The sequence below is a fragment of the Stegostoma tigrinum genome, chromosome 39 (assembly GCF_030684315.1).
Source record: "Stegostoma tigrinum isolate sSteTig4 chromosome 39, sSteTig4.hap1, whole genome shotgun sequence".
Classification (NCBI taxonomy): Eukaryota; Metazoa; Chordata; class Chondrichthyes; order Orectolobiformes; family Stegostomatidae; genus Stegostoma; species Stegostoma tigrinum.
In genome coordinates, this window is record NC_081392.1 from 15258230 (window position 1) to 15277770 (window position 19541).

The window sequence follows — 19541 nt, forward strand, 5'->3', positions numbered from 1 at the left end:
CAGGTTCCGGGATTTAGATGTTTCAGTAAGAACAGAGAAGATGGTAAAAGAGGCAGAGGTGTGGCATTGTTGGTCAAGGACAGTATTACAGTTGCAGAAAGGATGTTTGGGGACTCGTCAACTGAGGTAGTATGGGCTGAGGTTAGAAACAGGAAAGGAGAGGTCACCCTGTTGGGAGTTTTCTATAGGCCTCCGAATAGCTCCAGAGATGTAGAGAAAAGGATAGCAAAGATGATTCTCGATAGGAGTGAGAGACACAGGGTAGTTGTCAACTTTCCAGATATTGACTGGGAACACTATAGTTCGAGTACTATAGATGGGTCAGTTTTTGTCCAGAGTGTGCAGGAGGGCTTCCTGACACAGTATGTAGATAGGCCAACAAGGGGTGAAGCCACATTAGATTTGGTACTGGGTAATGAGCCTGGCCAGGTGTTAGATTTGGAAGTAGGTGAGCACTTTGGTGATAGTGATCACAATTCTGTTATGTTTACTTTAGTGATGGAAAGGGATAGGTGTATACCACTGGGCAAGAGTTATAGCTGGGGGAAAGGCAATTACGATGAGATTAGGCAAGATTTAGGGAGCATAGAATGGGGAAGGAAACTGCAGAGGATGGGCACGTTAGAAATGTGGAGCGTACTCAAGGAAAAGCTCCTGTGTGTCCTAGATAAGTATGTACCTGTCAGGCAGGGAGGAAGCTGTAGAGTGCGGGAGCCGTAGTTTACGAAGGAGGTGGAATCTCTGGTCAAGAGGAAGAAGAAGGCTTATGTTAGGATGAGATGTGAAGGCTCAGTTAGGGCACTTGAGGGCTACGAGGTAGCCAGGAAAGACCTAAAGAAAGAGCTCAAAAGAGCCAGGAGGAGACATGAGAAGTTGTTGGCGGATAGGATCAGGGCAAACCCTAAGGCTTTCTCTCGGTATTTAAGGAATAAAAGAATGACGAAAGTAAGATTAGGCCCAATCAAGGATAGTAGTGGTAAGTTGTGTGTGGAGTCAGATGAGATAGGGGAAGCGCTAAATGAATATTTTTCAACAGTATTCACTCTAGAAAACAGCAATGTTGTCGAGGAGAATACTGAGATACAGGCTACTAAACTAGGTGGGATTGAGGTTCACATGGAAGAGGTATTAGAAATCCTTCAGAAGGTGAAGATAGATAAGTCCCCTGGGCCAGATGGGATTTATCCTTGGATCCTCTGGGAAGCCAGAGAGGAGATTGCCGAGCCTTTGGCATTGATCTTTAACTCGTCATTGTCTACAGGAATAGTGCCAGATGACTGGAGGATAGCAAATGTGGTTCCCCTGTTCAAGAAGGGGAGTAGAGACAACCCTGGTAATTATAGACCAGTGAGCCTTACCTCAGTTGTTGGTAAAGTGTTGGAAAAGGTTATAAGGGATAGGATTTATAATCATCTAGAAAAGAATAAAATGATTAGGGATAGTCAGCTACGGTTTTGTGAAGGGAAGGTCGTGCCTCACAAACCTTATTGAGTCCTTTGAGAAGGTGACCAAACAGGTAGATGAGAGTAAACTGGTTGATGTGGTGTATATGGATTTCAGCAAGGCGTTCGATAAGATTCCCCGCAATAGGCTATTGTACAAAATGCGGAGGAATGGGATTGTGGGAGATATAGCAGTTTGGATCAGAAATTCGCTTGCTGAAAGAAGACAGAGGGTGATACTTGATGAGAAATGTTCATCCTGGAGACCAGTTACTAGTGGTGTACCGCAAGGGTCGGTGTTGGGTCCACTGCTGTTTGTCATTTTTATAAATGACCTGCATGAGGGCTTGGAAGGATGGGTTAGTAAATTTGCAGACAACACTAAGGTCGGTGGAGTTGTGGATAGTGACGAAGTATGCTGTAGGTTGCAGAGAGACATAGATAAGCTGCAGAGCTGGGCTGAGAGGTGGCAAATGGAGTTTAATGCAGACAAGTGTGAGGTGATGCCCTTTGGTAGGAGTAACCAGAAGGCAAAGTACTGGGCTAATGGTCAGATTCTTAGTAGTGTAGATGAGCAGAGAGATCTCAGTGTCCACGTACACAGATCCTTGAAAGTTGCCACCCAGGTTGACAGGGCTGTTAAGAAGGCATACAGTGTTTTAGCTTTTATTAATAGAGGGATCGAGTTCCAGAACCAAGAGGCTATGGTGAAGCTGTACAAAAGTCTGGTGCGGCCGCACTTGGAGTATTGTGTACAGTTCTGGTTACTGCATTATAAGAAGGATGTGGAAGCTTTGGAAAGGGTGCAGAGGAGATTTACTAGGATGTTGCCTGGTATGGAGGGAAGATCTTATGAGGAAATGCTGAGTAACTTGAGGCTGTTTTCATTAGAGAGAAGAAGGTTGAGAGGTGACTTAATTGAAACATATAAAATAATCAGAGGGTTAGATAGGGTGGATAGGGAGAGCCTTTTTCCTAGGATGGTGACGGCGAGCAGAAGGGGGCATAGCTTTAAATTGAGGGGTGAAAGATATAGGACAGATGTCAGAGGTAGTTTCTTTACTCAGAGAGTAGTAAGGGAGTGGAACACTTTGCCTGCAACGGTCGTAGATTCGCCAACTTTAGGTACATTTAAGTCGTCATTGGACAAGCATATGGACGTACATGGAATAGTGTAGGTTAGATGGGCTTGAGATCGGTATGACAGGTCGGCACAACATCGATGGCTGAAGGGCCTGTACTGTGCTGTAATGTTGTATGTTGTATGTTCTATGAACTACAGATGCTGGAGAAGCTGAGATAACAAGGTGTAGAGCTGGATGAACACAGCAGGCCAAGCAGCATCAGAGGAGCAGGAATGCTGACGTTTCGGGCCTAGACCCTTCATCAGAAATTTTTCTGAAGAAAACTTCTTTCTGAAGAAGGGTGGAGGTCTGAAATGTCAGTCTTCCTGCTCCAATGATGCCTCTTGCCCTGCTGTGTTCATCCAGCTGTACACCCTGATAATCTGGCCACCACATTGCAGGAATGATGTGGATCTTTGGAGAGGGTGCAGAAGAGGTTTACCAGGTTTAGAGGGAATGGGCTAAAAGGGAAGCTGGAAAGACTCAGGATTTTTTTTCTGGAGCGGCAGAGGCTGTGGGAAGACTTGACAGAAGTCTACTATGAAATTATGAGATGCGTGGATTGGGATGACGGTGAGCTAAAATGTCTAATACATGGGGCATGCATTTAAAGTGAGGGGGGGAGAAATTCAAAGCAGATGTGAGGGACATGTTTTTTTACACAGACGGGTTTGGAACGCACTAATGGTGGATACAGTAGGGGTGTTTAAGAGACTATTAGATGCGCACATGAATAAGCAAGGAATGGAGGGATGCGGTCCAAGGGCAGGCAGGAAAGGAGTTAGTTTAACTTGGCACAACTCTGTGGGCCGAAGGGCCTGTTTCTGTGCTGTTCAGTTCGATGTTCTGTGAAGGGGAGTGGCTCTTCCAAAGAACTAGGATGTCGAATGGCCACCTTCTGTATTATAACGCTTCATCCCTGCAGCAGTCTGATACACACAAGCGACTTCCTCGTCAACTCCTGAGGACCTTTAAAGCTCAACAGCTCTGCCCGTCTGGAGTCACATGTATTTTCTTTATTGCAAGAATATGCTTCATTCATTTAAAAAAAAATCTCTAAATGCAGACGTGGTCACTACAGCAGTTCCATTCTGCATGGTGGGGAACAAACAGATATTGGAGTGCAATTTTCCGTACAGTTCCAGCAAACCCAAGGCATTTCTTACGCAAGACACCATTTACATGTATTTGAGGCTTCAGGTGTGTCTCATAACTGAACGGGCTCTCATTGCACTTTGGGGCTGAAAGATCTCAGACGGTGGAACTTCCCCACTGGACCTTGGCAGCAGCTGCCCTGAGTTTTAGTGTGTCCCTCGGCACGTAGTCCTGGACCTTGGAATGTGCCAGCCTGTAGCACTCGGCCGAGGTCAGCTTCTTGCTCTGGAAGACCAACAATTCTGGGGCAGATCAAAAGAGCATCTTTTGCCGAGGTGATGGTCCTCCAGGCGCAGTCTGTTCTTGTCCCGGTGTGTGTCCCAAGGAATAGATCATAGAGTCCCGCATAATTCAGCTCGAACTTCGACAAAAATAATCACTGCATCTCTCTCCAGATTTCGTTTGCAAAGGCGCACTCCAGAGGGAGATGCGTAACCGTCTCAACCCTCCCCATCCCCGCAGCTGCTTTGTGGGCAGTGCGTGATGGTACAGATCTCATGGGTATTGCCCCTCTCACTACCAGCCAAGCAATGGCCTGGTGCTTGTTGGAAAATTCTAGCAATAGGGCTTTCTGCCAAATGACTTTGACAGTACTCTGCTCAGGGAACCACATGACTGGATCCACCCTCTCCTTTTCCCACAGGTTCTTGAGCACGTTGACCAACTCCTATTTGCAAATTTCTCCACGGAATGGTCCAACTACTCAGAGCCCCATGCAGCAGAAAGGCCAGTCTCATCCCTCACCTCACAGCACCGGGGATAAGTGGTGAGCCATGAGTAGGGAAGGGTGGCAGGTTTTCTTCCCCTAAAGGGCATTAGAGAACCAGCTAGGCTTTTACAGTCAGGGTCCCCAAGAGCAGCTTTCAATTTCTCATTTATTTGGGCAGGGTTCAAGATGGCAGCCCAGCTGAGGTGGATTGGACTTTTCTCCCCCCTTCATTCATTCACAGGACAAGGGCATCGCTGACCAGCCAGCATTTATTGCCCCATCCCTAAATGCCCAGAGGGCAGTTAAGAGTCAACCATATTGCTGGAGTCACATGTAGGCCCAGACCAGGTAAGGGTGGCAGTTTCCTTCCCTAAAGGGCATTAGTGAACCAGATGGGTTTTTCCCCAACAATTGACAATGGGTTCATGGTCATCATTAGATTCTGAATTCCAGATATTTTATTGGATTTAAATTCCACTGTCTGCCGTGTTGGGATTTGAACCCAGGTCCCCAGGATATTATCTGGTCTCTGGATTAACAGTCCAGCGGTAATACCACTAGGCCATCGCCTCCCCTTGCCAGAACCTCACCTGGCACAGGGATCAGTATTTCTAAAAAGAGTTGAGTGTGAAATGATTCAATATAAACGTGATCTGATGTTTTAGACAGAAATAACCCAATACAGAGTAACTGGAAACCACAGAGCATTGAGAACTGGCCAATGTTAGGAGATACCATCAGGTCACTGCTGGAGTGTAAGCTGGTGCCCGTTGGCATGGTGATGGTAAAGGGGGTGGTGGGGTGGGCATGGGGAAGCTGGAAGTAGCAGAGATAGGAATCATGGGCTCTGGCTCAGCCCCTGACAATGCCAGAACAGATCTTGCCCCTACCCTAGAACCCTGCTCCTCCAACCCCCCAATCCCAGCACCCTTCCTTTGCCCCCCGACCCCAGTACAGAAGCATCCCTAGAGCCCTGGGCCCTGGTAATTCTGCACTGATTGAATCCTCCACCTTCTCCCCAACCTCCAGAGCCAAGGGTCCTGTAGCTAGCAGGGTCTAATGGGGTTCTAGAACTGATCTGAGTGACCCCAGTGATGGGAAAGAGAGTTGAGAAGACTTCTTGCTCCTCAGGGCATATTGTTGAGAAATGTTTAGTCATAGGAACAAGCAATAGCCATTTTATCCTTTATTCTAGGGTAGAGTAACCTTTGACCTGCAGGCCATTGGAGCATGTGACATAGCCTGACATCTACTTTGCTGTCTTTATTTGGAGACATTGTTTTCAATACAGATGAAAAAAATTACAAGGAGCAACCTGAAGCCTGGAGCTGTGAGCAGCCTGATGCCTGGAGCTGTGAGCAGCCTGAGGCCTGGAGCTGTGAGCAGCCTGAGGCCTGGAGCCAGGAAAAGCCTGAGGCCTAGAGCCGTGAGCAGCCTGAGGCCTGGAGCCGTGAGCAGCCTGAGGCCTGGAGCTGTGAGCAGCCTGAGGCCTGGAGCTGTGAGCAGCCTGAGGACTGGAGCTGTGAGCAGCCTGAGGCCTGGAGCTGTGAGCAGCCTGAGGCCTGGAGCTGTGAGCAGCCTGAGGCCTGGAGCCAGGAAAAGCCTGAGGCCTGGAGCCAGGAAAAGCCTGAGGCCTGGAGCCAGGAAAAGCCTGAGGCCTGGAGCTGTGAGCAGCCTGAGGCCTGGAGCCCCCAACACCTCCCCACAACGCTATAGCACCTTCCACTGTAAATATTAAAGGTGCAACACCTACCCATTTACCTCCTCCCTCCCCACTGTCCAAGGGCCCAAACGTGCCTTCCAGCTGAAGCAACGCTTTACCTGCACTTCCAAGAATCTAGTCTACTGCATTCGCTGCTCAATGTGGTCTCCTTTACATTGGGGAAACATTGGTAGAGTTGGCGCCTGCTTTGCAGAACATCTACGTTCTGCTCGCAAAAAAGACCCTGAGCTACCTGTCGCCTGCCACTTCAATGCACCATCCTGCTCCATGGGCAACATCTCTGTCTCCGGCTTGCTACAGCGTTCCAGCGAAGCCCAGCGCAAGCTGGAGGAACAACACCTCATTTTCCGCTTGGGGACCCTGCAGCCCTCACGACTCAGTATTGAGTTCAATAATTTCACTGCCTAAACTCTCCCACGTCCCAGGCGCCCACCCGACACACCAGTCCTTGTTACCACACAGCCTGCCACTACACACCCCTGTTGTTTGTCACTAACAGTCCCCATTAACAACTATTCACCCTCCCAGCCTGATCGTTAGCAACTCCTTTGTCTGTCCAACTGTCTTTCTCTCTCTTTGGGCTCTATCCCACCGTTTACTCCCTACCGGACCCACCTCCCTATTTTCTGCATAAAAACTGACGTTTTCCCAGCCACCATCAGTTCTGAGGGTCACCAGCCCCTATGCGTTAACTCTGTTTTCTCCTCCACAGATGCTGCCAGACCTGCTGAGCTTTTCCAGCAACTTTTTTTTGTTCCTGATTTACAGCGTCCGCAGTTCTTTTGGTTTTTATTAATCCATTGTCGATTGTTGGGGAAAAACCCATCTGGTTCACTAACGTCCTTTAGGGAAGGAAACTGCCATCCTTACCTGGTCTGGCCTACATGTGACTCCACGCCCACAGCGAGGTGGTTGAATTTTATCTGGGGCAATTAGGGATGGGGCAATAAATACTGGCCTGGCCAGAGACACCGGGAATTAAGTAAAAAGTCCTCTCACTGGAACCATTGCTGGAGGTTTTCATCATGTGACCTCTCACCACCGGCCAACTCAGCCCTCGCTCCCTTATCATTGGCCACCTGATGTACCAATCAGAGCACCCACTCTCGGCGGCCTCTTGAGGTACGTCGACCGCCGAGGCCATTCAGCCCATTGTGTACATTCCAGCCCTGCGTACATTGATCCAGTCATTCCCCTGCTCTCTCCCTCTACGTCCCCCACACGTTGAGTTCCATCTAATTGCCTTTTGAAACCATTCACTGTCTCCGCTTTGACTAGCTTTGTAAGCGATGGGTTCCGCATCATCATCACATGCTGTGCAAACAACAGCCTTCCTCATTTTAGCAGGTGCAGGTAGGATGGGCTGAAGGGCCTTATTCTGTGCAATGGAGCTATAAGACTATGATTTACATCATTCATCCCATTCATCTTCCTCCTACCTCTTAAAACCTTAAATCTGTGTCCCTGAAGTCTTTGTAACATTAGTGAACAGGGACAATTATTCCTCATTCCCCCTTCCCCATAGTACACCTGCATCGAATATCCTCCCCATCTCCTGTTTCTCTGAGGAGAAATCTTATCATTTCAGTGATATAACTGTGGGCATTTTGAATGCTCTCTTACCTGCTCACACAGTAGTACGCAATCATTTGGAATAAGCTGCTGAATCCCAGGTAGGAATTTTCCAGAGATAAAACTATGAAAAATAAAAATTAAACTGGAGTTAGTCACCGAAATCGAGTGGCTAGTCTGATAAGACAAGACCTCTCCCAAGTGAACAGTGAATCATTGTGCTCCTGAGATGCTGCTGGGCCTGCTGTGTTCATCCAGCTTCACACTTTATTATCTTGGATTCTCCAGCATCTGCAGTTCCCATTATCACTATTACAGTGAATCACGGTGGCTCAGCGTTTAGCAACGCTGCCTCACAGCGCCAGGGACCCAGCCTCAATTCCATCATCGGGCAACTGTCTGTGTGGAGTTTGCACATTCTCTCTGTATCTGTGCGGGTTTCCTACCACAGTCCAGGCATGTGCAGGTTAGGGTGGATTGGCCGTGCTCAATTACCCATAGTGCCCAGGGATGTGGAGGTTAGGGTGGATTGGCCGTGCTAAATTACCCATAGTGCCCAGGGATGTGCGGGTTAGGGTGGATTGGCCGTGCTAAATTACCCATAGTGTCCAGGGATGTGCTGGTTAGGGTGGATTGGCCGTGCTAAATTACCCATAGTGCCCAGGGATGTGCTGGTTAGGGTGGATTGGCCGTGCTAAATTACCCATAGTGCCCAGGGATGTGCTGGTTAGGGTGTATTGGCCGTGCTCAATTACCCATAGTGCCCAGGGATGTGGAGGTTAGGGTGGATTGGCCGTGCTAAATTACCCATAGTGTCCAGGGATGTGCTGGTTAGGGTGGATTGGCCGTGCTAAATTACCCATAGTGCCCAGGGATGTGCAGGTTAGGGTGGATTGGCTGTGCTAAATTACCCATAGTGCCCAGGGATGTGCGGGTTAGGGTGGATTGGCCATGCTGAATTACCCACAATGCCCAAGTATGTGCAGGTAAAGGTGGATTGGCCGTGCTAAATTACCCATAGTGCCCAGGGATGTGGAGGTTAGGGTGGATTGGCCGTGCTAAATTACCCATAGTGCCCAGGGATGTGTGGGTTAGGGTGGATTGGCCGTGCTCAATTACCCATAGTGCCCAGGGATGTGCAGGTTAGGGTGGATTGGCCATGCTAAATTACCCATAGTGCCCAGGGATGTGGAGGTTAGGGTGGATTGGCCGTGCTAAATTACCCATAGTGCCCAGGGATGTGTGGGTTAGGGTGGATTGGCCGTGCTAAATTATCCATAGTGTCCAGGGATGTGCAGGTTAGGGTGGATTGGCCATGCTAAATTACCCATAGTGCCCAGGGATGTGGAGGTTAGGGTGGATTGGCCGTGCTAAATTACCCATAGTGCCCAGGGATGTGTGGGTTAGGGTGGATTGGCCGTGCTAAATTACCCATAGTGCCCAGGGATGTGCAGGTTAGGGTGGGATTGGTCGTGCTAAATTACCCATAGTGCCCAGAGATTTACAGGTTAAGGTGGATTGTCCATGTTAAATTACCCATAGTGCCCAGGGATGTGCAGGTTAGGGTGGATTGGCCGTGCTAAATTACCCATAGTGCCCAGGGATGTGCAGGTTAGGGTGGATTGGCCGTGCTAAATTACCCATAGTGCCCAGGGATGTGCAGGTTAGGGTGGATTGGTCGTGCTAAATTACCCATAGTGCCCAGAGATTTACAGGTTAAGGTGGATTGGCCATGTTAAATTACCCATAGTGCCCAGGGATGTGCAGGTTAGGGTGGATTGGCCGTGCTAAATTACCCATAGTGCCCAGGGATGTGCAGGCTAGGGTGGATTGGCCGTGCTAAATTACCCATAGTGCCCAGGGATGTGCAGGCTAGGGTGGATTGGCCGTGCTAAATTACCCATAGTGCCCAGGGATGTGCAGGTTAGGGTGGATTGGCCGTGCTAAATTACCCATAGTGCCCAGGGATGTGCAGGCTAGGGTGGATTGGCCGTGCTAAATTACCCATAGTGCCCAGGGATGTGCAGGCTAGGGTGGATTGGCCATGCTAAATTACCCATAGTGCTCAGTGCAGCACCCCCTCAGCACAGGGTCAACACCTCTGGGTCTACCCACTAATTCCCAGTTTGTGTTTGAGACAAACACAAGACATGAGTAAATTGTTGCAAAAACAGAAATTTCTGGAGAGACTCAGCGGGCCTGACTCCAGCTGTGAGGTGGGAGCAGAGTTAATGTTTGGGGTCCCGTGACCCTTCTTTAGATTAGAGCTCAGTTCTGAATTAAGAACCTTAGCGGGTCTGAACTCGACCCCGAACTTTACATCTGCTTTCTTTCTGCCAGACCTGCCGAGTTTCTCCTGCAAATACTGCTTTTGTTTCAGATTTCCAACGTGAGCCGTTCTTTCAGCATTTTAAGGATAAAATTTCTTTTCCCTTTTGTCAGTTGAATTTGACGGCAGTAATGAGAAGAACTAGCTGCAGACTGAATGGAAATGATGGATCAGAAATATTGCTCCCTCAGAGTAAACAAAACAGAGCCTGTGACTGAAATTGACGTATCTCTGTGCAGTTTAAGCTCACATCCTCCCTTCTTTCATTCACAAGTCACCGAACTACAGAAAGAGTGGAGAGAATCTACAGACTTTCCACCACACTGACATTTAAGGTAACCAGAAAATCTTCCCTCTCTTACCAGGGGATCAAATTCAATCAGTTTCCATGACATCAGCAAAACTGAAAGCAATAGAACAATATGAAAATTCAGATGCAGCACAACTCCATTGAAAACAGCAGCCTGATAAAATGCTCTTTTTAAAAAAGAACTCACTAGTTGTGAGGGAATGTATCAGAGATAATGGGAACTGCAGATGCTGGAGAATCCAAGATAATAAAATGTGAGGCTGGATGAACACAGCAGGCCAAGCAGCATCTCAGGAGCACAAAAGCTGACGTTTCGGGCCTAGACCCTTCATCAGAGAGGGGGATGGGGAGAGGGTTCTGGAATAAATAGGGAGAGAGGGGGAGGCGGACCGAAGATGGAGAGTAGAGAAGATAGGTGGAGAGAGTGTAGGTGGGGAGGTAGGGAGGGGATAGGTCAGTCCAGGGAAGACGGACAGGTCAAGGAGGTGGGATGAGGTTAGTAGGTAGCTGGGGGTGCGGCTTGGGGTGGGAGGAAGGGATGGGTGAGAGGAAGAACCGGTTAGGGAGGCAGAGACAGGTTGGACTGGTTTTGGGATGGAGTGGGTGGGGGGGGAAGAGCTGGGCTGGTTGTGTGGTGCAGTGGGGGGAGGGGATGAACTGGGCTGGTTTAGGGATGCAGTGGGGGAAGGGAGATTTTGAAACTGGTGAAGTCCACATTGATACCATATGGCTGCAGGGTTCCCAGGCGGAATATGAGTTGCTGTTCCTGCAACCTTCGGGTGGCATCATTGTGGCAGTGCAGGAGGCCCATTATGGACATGTCACAAGAGAATGGGAGGGGGAGTGGAAATGGTTTGCGACTGGGAGGTGCAGTTGTTTATTGCGAACTGAGCGGTGCAGTAGGCCAGCATTTATTGCCCAGACAGCAAGTCAGTATCAACCACATTGCTGTGGGGCTGCAGTCACACGTAGACCAGACAAAGGTGGCAGTTTCCTTCCCCGAAGGATGCTAATGAACCAGATAAAGATAACACGGTGTGGAGCTGGAGTAACACAGCAGGCCAGGCAGCATCAGAGGAGCAGGAAAGTTGACGTTTCGTGTCGGGACCCTTCTTCAGAAAAAGTATCAACTTTCCTGTTGCTCTGATGCTGCCAGGCCTGCTGTGTTCCTCCAGCTTCGTGCTGCGTTATCTCTGACTGCATCATCTGCAGCTCTTACTGTCTCTGAATGATGGGCTTGTCTGCCAATGATCATTGTAAGACTGTTAATTCCAGACTTTTATTCGATTCAAATTCTGCCAATCATGGGATTGGTGCCCAAATCCTCCAGATTAACTGTCCAGTGATAATTCTACTAGGCCATGACCTCTCTTATACATTGTGATCTTCATGGCAGAAGAGATTGAAGTTTAAAAATAGGGAGGTTTCATATTGTACAGGGTGTTGGTGAAGACCTAGCAGGAGGTCTGGGGTTTAGAGGGATATGGGCCAAACGCATATGGGCCTGGATCAGTTTAGGATGCCTGGTTGTCATGGGTGAGTGGGACTGAAGGATCTGTTCCCATGCTGTACAGCTTTATGACTCCATAGCTAGGTTTACAATTTTACAATTTCAGTACTTAAGTAAGGATGGACTGGCATTGATGACCCTTTAGGATTGAGATGAGGAGGAATTTCTTCTGCCAGAGGGTGAGGAATCTGTGGAATTCATTCCTACAGAGGGCTGTGGAGGCGAGCTCATTGAGTTTATTTAAGACAAGGAGAGGCTCTTGATGAGTAAAGTGGTCAAAGATTATAAGGAGAAGGCAGGGGAATGGGATTGAGAAACATATCAACCATGCAATCAAACGGCTGAGCAGATTTGATGGGCCAAATTGCCTAATTATGCTTCTGCATCTTAGGCATTAGAGGCCTTCCAAAAAGGCTAATTCCTGGGATGAAAGTGTTGACCTATTCAGAACAGCTAAACAGGATTAGGTTCTTTATTCATTACAGTTTAGATGAGTGAGGGGTGGTCTTATTGAAACACACAAGATTCTGAAGAAGGGTCACTGGACCTCAAATGTTAACTCTGTGTTTCTCTCCCAGGCCTTCTGAGTTTTTCCAGGAACTCTGTTTCTGTTTAAGATTCTGAGAGGGCTTGACAGGGGAGATGTTAAGGAGATGTTTTCGCTACTTTGTGGGGACTTTGCCGGGGGGTGGGGGGGGAGCGTGTGTACTGTAACAGCTGGATCTCATAGAATATGAATTCCTTGATTGAGGCTATTAATCTTAATTAGAGTTGGCCAACATAGAAAGGGGAATGTGAGCTGTTGAATGCTTGACATAGAAACATAGAAGATAGGAGCAGGATGAGGCCATTCAGCCCTTTGAGCCAGCTCTGCCATTCTTCACGATCATGGCTGATCGCCCAACTCAATAGCCAAATCCTGCTTTCTCCCCATAACCTTTGACCCCATTCGCCCCAAGTGTTATATCTAGTCACCTCTTGATTACATTCAATGGTTTGGCATTAACTACTTCCTGTCTTTCTTCACCATGCTTTGGGTGAAGAAATGTCTCCTCATCTCCATCACAAATGGTCTACCCCCAATCCTCATTCTGTGACCCCTTGTTCTGGACACACCCACCATCGGGAACATCCTCCCTGCATCTACCCTGTCCAGTCCTGTCAGAATGTTATAAGATTATATGAGATTCCCCACCATTCATCTCAGCTCTAGCAACAACAATCCCAACTTAGTCAATCTCTCCTCGTGCGTCTGTCCCGCCCTCCCTGGAATCAGCCTGGTAAACCTTCGCTGTACGCCCTCAAGAGCAAAAGCATCCTTCCTCAGAAAAGGAGACCAAAACTGCACACAATATTCCAGGTGTGGCCTCACTAAGGCCCTGTATAACTGCAACAACATATCCGTGCTCCTGTATTTGAAACCTCTCGCAATGAAGGCCAACATACCATTTGCCTTCTTTACCGCCTGCTGTACCTGCGTGCTCACCTTCAGTGGCTGGTGCACAAGGACACCCAGGTCCCACTGCACACTCCCCTCTCCCAATTTACAGGCATTCAGGTAGTAACTTGCCTTCTTCTTTTTGCTTCCAAAGTAAATAACCTCACATTTATCCAAATTATACGGCATCTGCCATTAATTTGCCCACTCACCCAACCTGTCCAGATCATGCTGAAGGATCTGTGCATCCTCGTCGTGGTTCACCCTCCCACCCAACTTGATAACATCTGCAAACTTTGAGGTGTTACATTTTGTTCCCTCATCCAAATCATTAATACACATTGTGAATAGCTGGGGTCCTAGCACTGATCTCTGTCGCACCCCACTAGTTACTGCCTGCCAATTTGAAAAGGATCCATTAATTCCTACTCTTTATTTCCTCTTTGCCGACCAGTTTTCTGTCTGTTTTAATACACTTCCCCTAGTCCCATGCACTTTAATCGTACACAATAATCTCTTAATTGGGACTTTGTCAAAAGCTTTCTGAAAGTCCAAATATACCACATCAATTGGATCCCCCTTGTCAACTCTACTAATTACATCTTCATAGAATTCCAACATATTTGTCAAGCATGATTTTTCCCCTTTGTAAATCCATGCTAACTCTGTCTGATTCTGCAATTGCTTTCTAAACACACTGCTATAACATCCTTGCCAATGGGTTTGAGAATGTCCCCCATTACCAATGTCAGGTTAATAAAGTGTGAGGCTGGATGAACACAGCAGGCCAAGCAGCATCTCAGGAGAACAAAAGCTGACGTTTCGGGCCTAGACCCTTCATCAGAGACCTGGTGTCTCATCAGGTCTCTGATGAAGGGTCTAGGCCCGAAACGTCAGCTTTTGTGCTCCTGAGATGCTGCTTGGCCTGCTGTGTTCATCCAGCTTCGCACTTTATTATCTTGGATTCTCCAACATCTGCAGTTCCCATTATCACCAATGTCAGGTTTACTGGTCTATAATTCCCTGTTTTCTCTCTACCTCCCTTTTTGAATATTTTAGTGACATTTGCTACCCACCAATCTGCAGGGACTGTTCCACAGTCTATAGAATCCTGGAAGATGACAACCAACACATCCACTATTTCTAGAGCCACTTCCTTAAGTGCTCTGGGATATAGATTATCAGGTCCAGGGGATTTATCTGCCTTCAGTCCTAACAATTTTCCCAGCACTATTTCTCAACCAATATTGATTTCCCTCAGTTCTTCCCTCTCACTAAATCTTGCATCCTCCAACATTTCTGGTATCCTATCTTTGTGATGGCAGAACCAAAGGATGTACTTAATTCCTCAGCCATTTCTTTGTCCCTTCTTATACATTCCCCTGTTAGTGTCTGTAGGGGACCTACATTTGTCTTCACCAGTCTCTTTCTCTTCATGCACCTATAGAAATTCTTAGCATCAGTCTTTATGTTCCCTGAAAGCTTACTTTCATACACTAATTTCCCTTTCTTAATCAATCCTTTGGGCCTTCTTTGCTGAATTCTAAACAGCTCCCAATTCTCAGAGATTTATTATTTTTCTTGGCCAATCTGTATGCTTTTTCCTTGAATCAGACATTATCACCTTTTCCTTTGCAAACCATGGACTGGCCTTCTTACCCATTTTGCTTTTGTGACCGACAGGAATAAACAGTGGTTGCAGTTCTCCTCTGTGTTCCTTGAATGTTTGCCATTGCCTAGCCACTGTTATCTCGTTAAGTAATTCTCCCCACTCTAGCAAGGCCGACTCACGCCTCATATCCTCGTAGTTTCCTTTACTAAGATTCGGAACCCTAGTCTCTGAGTCAAGAACCTCACTTTCCATTTTGATTAAAAAATTCTAGCATGTTATGGTCGCTCTTCCCCAAGGGGTCTCCCACAGCTGGATTGGCAATGATTCCCTTCCCATTGCACAGTACTCAGTCTAAGATGGCCTGCTCTCTAGATAATAAAATGTGAGGCTGGATGAACACAGCAGGCCAAGCAGCATCTCAGGAGCACAAAAGCTGACGTTTCGGGCCTAGACCCTTCATCAGAGAGGGGGATGGGGAGAGGGAACTGGAATAAATAGGGAGACAGGGGGAGGCGGACCGAAGATGGAGAGTAAAGAAGATAGGTGGAGAGAGTGTAGGTTGGGAGGTAGGGAGGGGATAGGTCAGTCCAGGGAAGACGGACAGGTCAAGGAGGTGGGATGAGGTTAGTAGGTAGATGGGGGTGCGGCTTGGGGTGGGAGGAAGGGATGGGTGAGAGGAAGAACAGGTTAGGGAGGCAGAGACAGGTTGGACTGGTTTTAGGATGCAGTGGGGGGAGGGGACGAACTGGGCTGGTTTAGGGATGCAGTAGGGGAATGGGAGATTTTGAAACTGGTGAAGTCCACATTGATACCATTAGGCTGCAGGGTTCCCAGGCGGAATATGAGTTGCTGTTCCTGCAACCTTCGGGTGGCATCATTGTGGCAGTGCAGGAGGCCCATGATGGACATGTCCCGAAACGTCAGCTTTTGTGCTCCTGAGATGCTGCTTGGCCTGCTGTGTTCATCCAGCCTCACATTTTATTATCTTGGAATTCTCCAGCATCTGCAGTTCCCATTATCTCTGGCCTGCTCTCTAGTTGGTTTCTCCACATATTGGTCAAGAGGCGTAGAAGGATGGGTTAGTAAATTTGCAAACGACGCTAAGGTCGGTGGAGTTGTGGATAGTGACGAAGGATGATGCAGATTGCAGAGAGACAGAGATAAGCTGCAGAGCTGGGCTGAGAGGTGGCAAATGGAGTTTAATGCAGACAAGTGCGAGGTGATGCACTTTGGTAGGAGTAACCGGAAGGCAAAGTACTGGGCTAATGGTAAGATTCTTAGCAGTGTAGATGAGCAGAGAGATCTCGGTGTCCATGTACACAGATCCTTGAAAGTTGCCGCCCAGGTTGACAGGGCTGTTAAGAAGGCATACAGTGTTTTAGCTTTTATTAATAGAGGGATCGAGTTCCGGAACCAAGAGGTTATGGTGAAGCTGTACGAAACTCTGGTGTGGCCGCACTTGGAGTATTGCGTACAGTTCTGGTCACCGCATTATAAGAAGGATGTGGAAGCTTTGGAAAGGGTGCAGAGGAGATTTACTAGGATGTTGCCTGGTATGGAGGGAAGGTCTTACGAGGAAAGGCTGAGGGACTTGAGGCTGTTATCATTAGAGAGAAGAAGGTTGAGAGGTGACTTAATTGAAACATATAAAATAATCAGAGGGTTAGATAGGGTGGATAGGGAGAGCCTTTTTCCTAGGATGGTGACGGCGAGCACGAGGGGGCATAGCTTTAAATTGAGGGGTGAAAGATATAGGACAGATGTCAGAGGTAGTTTCTTTACTCAGAGAGTAGTAAGGGAATGGAACGCTTTGCCTGCAACGATAGTAGATTCGCCAACTTTAGGTACATTTAAGGCGTCATTGGATAAGCATATGGACGTACATGGAATAGTGTAGGTTAGATGGGCTTGAGATCGGTATGACAGGTCGGCACAACATCGAGGGCTGAAGGGCCTGTACTGTGCTGTAATGTTCTATGCTCTATGCTATGCTCTAAATCCATCCCACATACCCTCCAGGAATTCCTCCTCTAAGGCATTGTGCCTAATTTGATCTATAGGCTGATTAAGGTCACCCATGATCACTGGTATTCGCTGATCACATGCGTTTCCATTTTCCTGTTTAATACCATTCTTGACATCACCACTGCTGTCCGGGGTCTATATATGAGGCCTACTAATGTTTTGACTCAGTGAGTGGTTGCACATTACGGATTAAAGGGTGAGTGGTGACGGGATTCCGGCTTCTGAGGGGTTATTTCAGGGAGAATCTCAAACTAGGAGGCACAGTTGCAGGAGAAAGGGGAAGGTCATCTACCTGAAGGTATTTCTTCTTCTGGTGATTGATGAGTGTCTGGGATTCTCTATCCTGGGGGATGGATCACTGAGAGTATTTAAAGAGCATGCGGAAGGATTTCTGATATACTGGGGAGTTGACGGTCTAAGTGGAGAGGAGGTGAGGCCTTGGGGAGATCAGCTATGGTCTTGTTGATTAACAGGGCGGGTTTGAGGTCCCTGCTTCTAATGTTAACATGATAAAATGTTCCCAAAGAGCGTCACAAGAGTGTAAATCAGGTAAAATCTGAACCCCAGGAGAGTCATAAGGAGATTTTGAGCAGTTGACCAAAGTCTTGGAGGTTTGAGGGCAAGAAACAGGAGCAACATAGGCCCGAAACATCAGCTTTTGTGCTCCTGAGATGTTGCTTGGCCTGCTGTGTTCATCCAGCTCCACACTTTGTTATCTCTGAGTCTTCAACACCATTCATTTGCCATTTGTTCACGGGTTGTGTGCATCTTTCACTAGGCCAGCATTTATTGCCCGTCTCTAATTGCCTCTGAAGAGGGCAATTCAGCGTGACCGCAGCTATTCTTCTGGCTTCAAGCCCACCTTCTCAAATGACTTCCATATTCTCGGTTGACCAAGACCAGAACTCTTTGGGTCTGAACATTTAATACATTCAACAGTGAAACATTTTTTCAAAGCAGTCCTTATGGATGAGGGAGGGGAGGAATTGATGCAGTACATGGGGGAGGGAGAGGGTTATTAATGGGTGAGGTATAAGTACTGCTGACAAAATACACCATACGACATGGGAACACAAGTAGGCCATTCAGCCCATCAAATCTGATGTCCCATTCAATGAGATCATGGCTGATCTGATAATCCTCAACTCCACTTTCTACACTATAACACTCTGCTCCTCATTATCAAAGAACACTTGCGAATTGTCTTCATGCTACATAATCCTTTGAAGTTTGCGTAACAGGTAGACAGAAAGCAGCACCTAGCACTGAGCCTTCATTGCTTAGACCCCTACTACGGGAGTTGAGATGTTACATTGAGGTTGTACGGGAACTTAATGAGGTCTCTTCTAGAATTCTGTGTCCAGTTCTAGTCACGCTGTTATAGGAAGGGCATTATCAAGCTGGAGAGGGTTCAGAAGAGATTTACCAGGATGTTGCTGAACTGGAGGATTTGAGATAGAAGGAGAAGCTGGGACGCTTTTCACTGGAGTGTAGGAGTTGAGGGGGTGACCTTATAGAGATTTATAAAATGATGAAGGCCATGGATAAGCTGAATGGCAGGTGTATTTTCCCTCGGGTGAGGGATTTAAGACATATTTTTAAGTTGAGAGGAGAAAGATTTAAAAAAGAGAGTGGATGGTGTGTGGAACGAATCTCCGGAGGAAGTGGTAGGTGTGGGTACAGTTACAACATCTAAGAGACATTTGGATAAGTTCATGAATAGGAAAGGTTTGGAGGGATAGGGGCCAAGAGCAGGCAGGTGGGACTAGTTGAGTTTGGGATTATGGTCGGTATGGACTGGTTGGACTGAAGAGTCTGTTTCTGTGCTGTGTGAGTCTATAAAATGAGCAGGTGGCTAAATTCTTGGAGGACTGAGGGCAAGAAACAGGAGCAACAGTTTTTCCACAGGAATACTCAAATTCTATATCACTGAACAACCACTTGTAGGGTTTAACTCATTTCTTTCCAACTGGATTACAATCAGGAGAGGACATCATGGAGTCGTTACAGCATCGAGCGGAGGCTATTTGGCCCATTCAGCCTATGCTAGAAACCCCTTGCTGATGTTAATTCTTCAGAGGAGTGGCCACTGAGGCTGGGGAGGGTCTTGGCCTGGCCCCCTGCTGATGCTGGGTGTCCAGAAAGGCTGGGATGTAGATTTGGAATTTTCTGAGTGATCCAGGAGTTTAGAAAGTGGAGCACAGGGGTGGGGTTGGAAGCAGAGAGTTGGGAGCAATGACAACACAACATGTTTTTAACCCAACATGTTATTTCTTAGATTACACAACGCAGTCAGAATCAACTCGATCTTTCCATTGTTATGCTCATAAACTTCCTCTTGAGTCTTTGAACAATTCATTTTTGTCCTTTTGCACCCACAAAGTGTTTAGTTTGCTTGTTTGGAGTAAACTACGAGTCTCTGAGAGATAACATCATTGCATATAAAGCTTGTTGTTCATCTTTTTCCATTTGTCGTCCTTTTTTTATTTGTTATTTTTTGTCACAATCAGAAATCACTCAGTGAATCCAACCACTGAGCGATGGCGAGTGTCAGGGAGTGGCAGGAGATGAGGTTTTGGGGTACGGCTGATC

The 19541-nt window shown here is 47.4% G+C and overlaps 1 protein-coding gene across 2 annotated transcripts in view; it reads right to left on the reverse strand.

Annotated features, from left to right (window-relative positions):
• Window positions 1-19541, reverse strand: part of LOC125447745 (ras and Rab interactor 3-like) — a 68694-nt gene that overhangs the window by 26581 nt on the left and 22572 nt on the right. The window contains exons 1-2 of one of the 2 annotated variants that reach the window (XM_059640998.1): window positions 8325-8345; window positions 7777-7849 (exon numbers count right to left, since the gene is read on the reverse strand). In XM_059640998.1, the coding sequence (XP_059496981.1) occupies window positions 7777-7849; window positions 8325-8328 (77 nt within the window). In that variant the 5' untranslated portion in view covers window positions 8329-8345. Of the gene's footprint in view, window positions 1-7776; window positions 7850-8324; window positions 8346-19541 lie in introns of those variants that run through there. The other variant, XM_048522416.2, reaches the window with a different exon arrangement.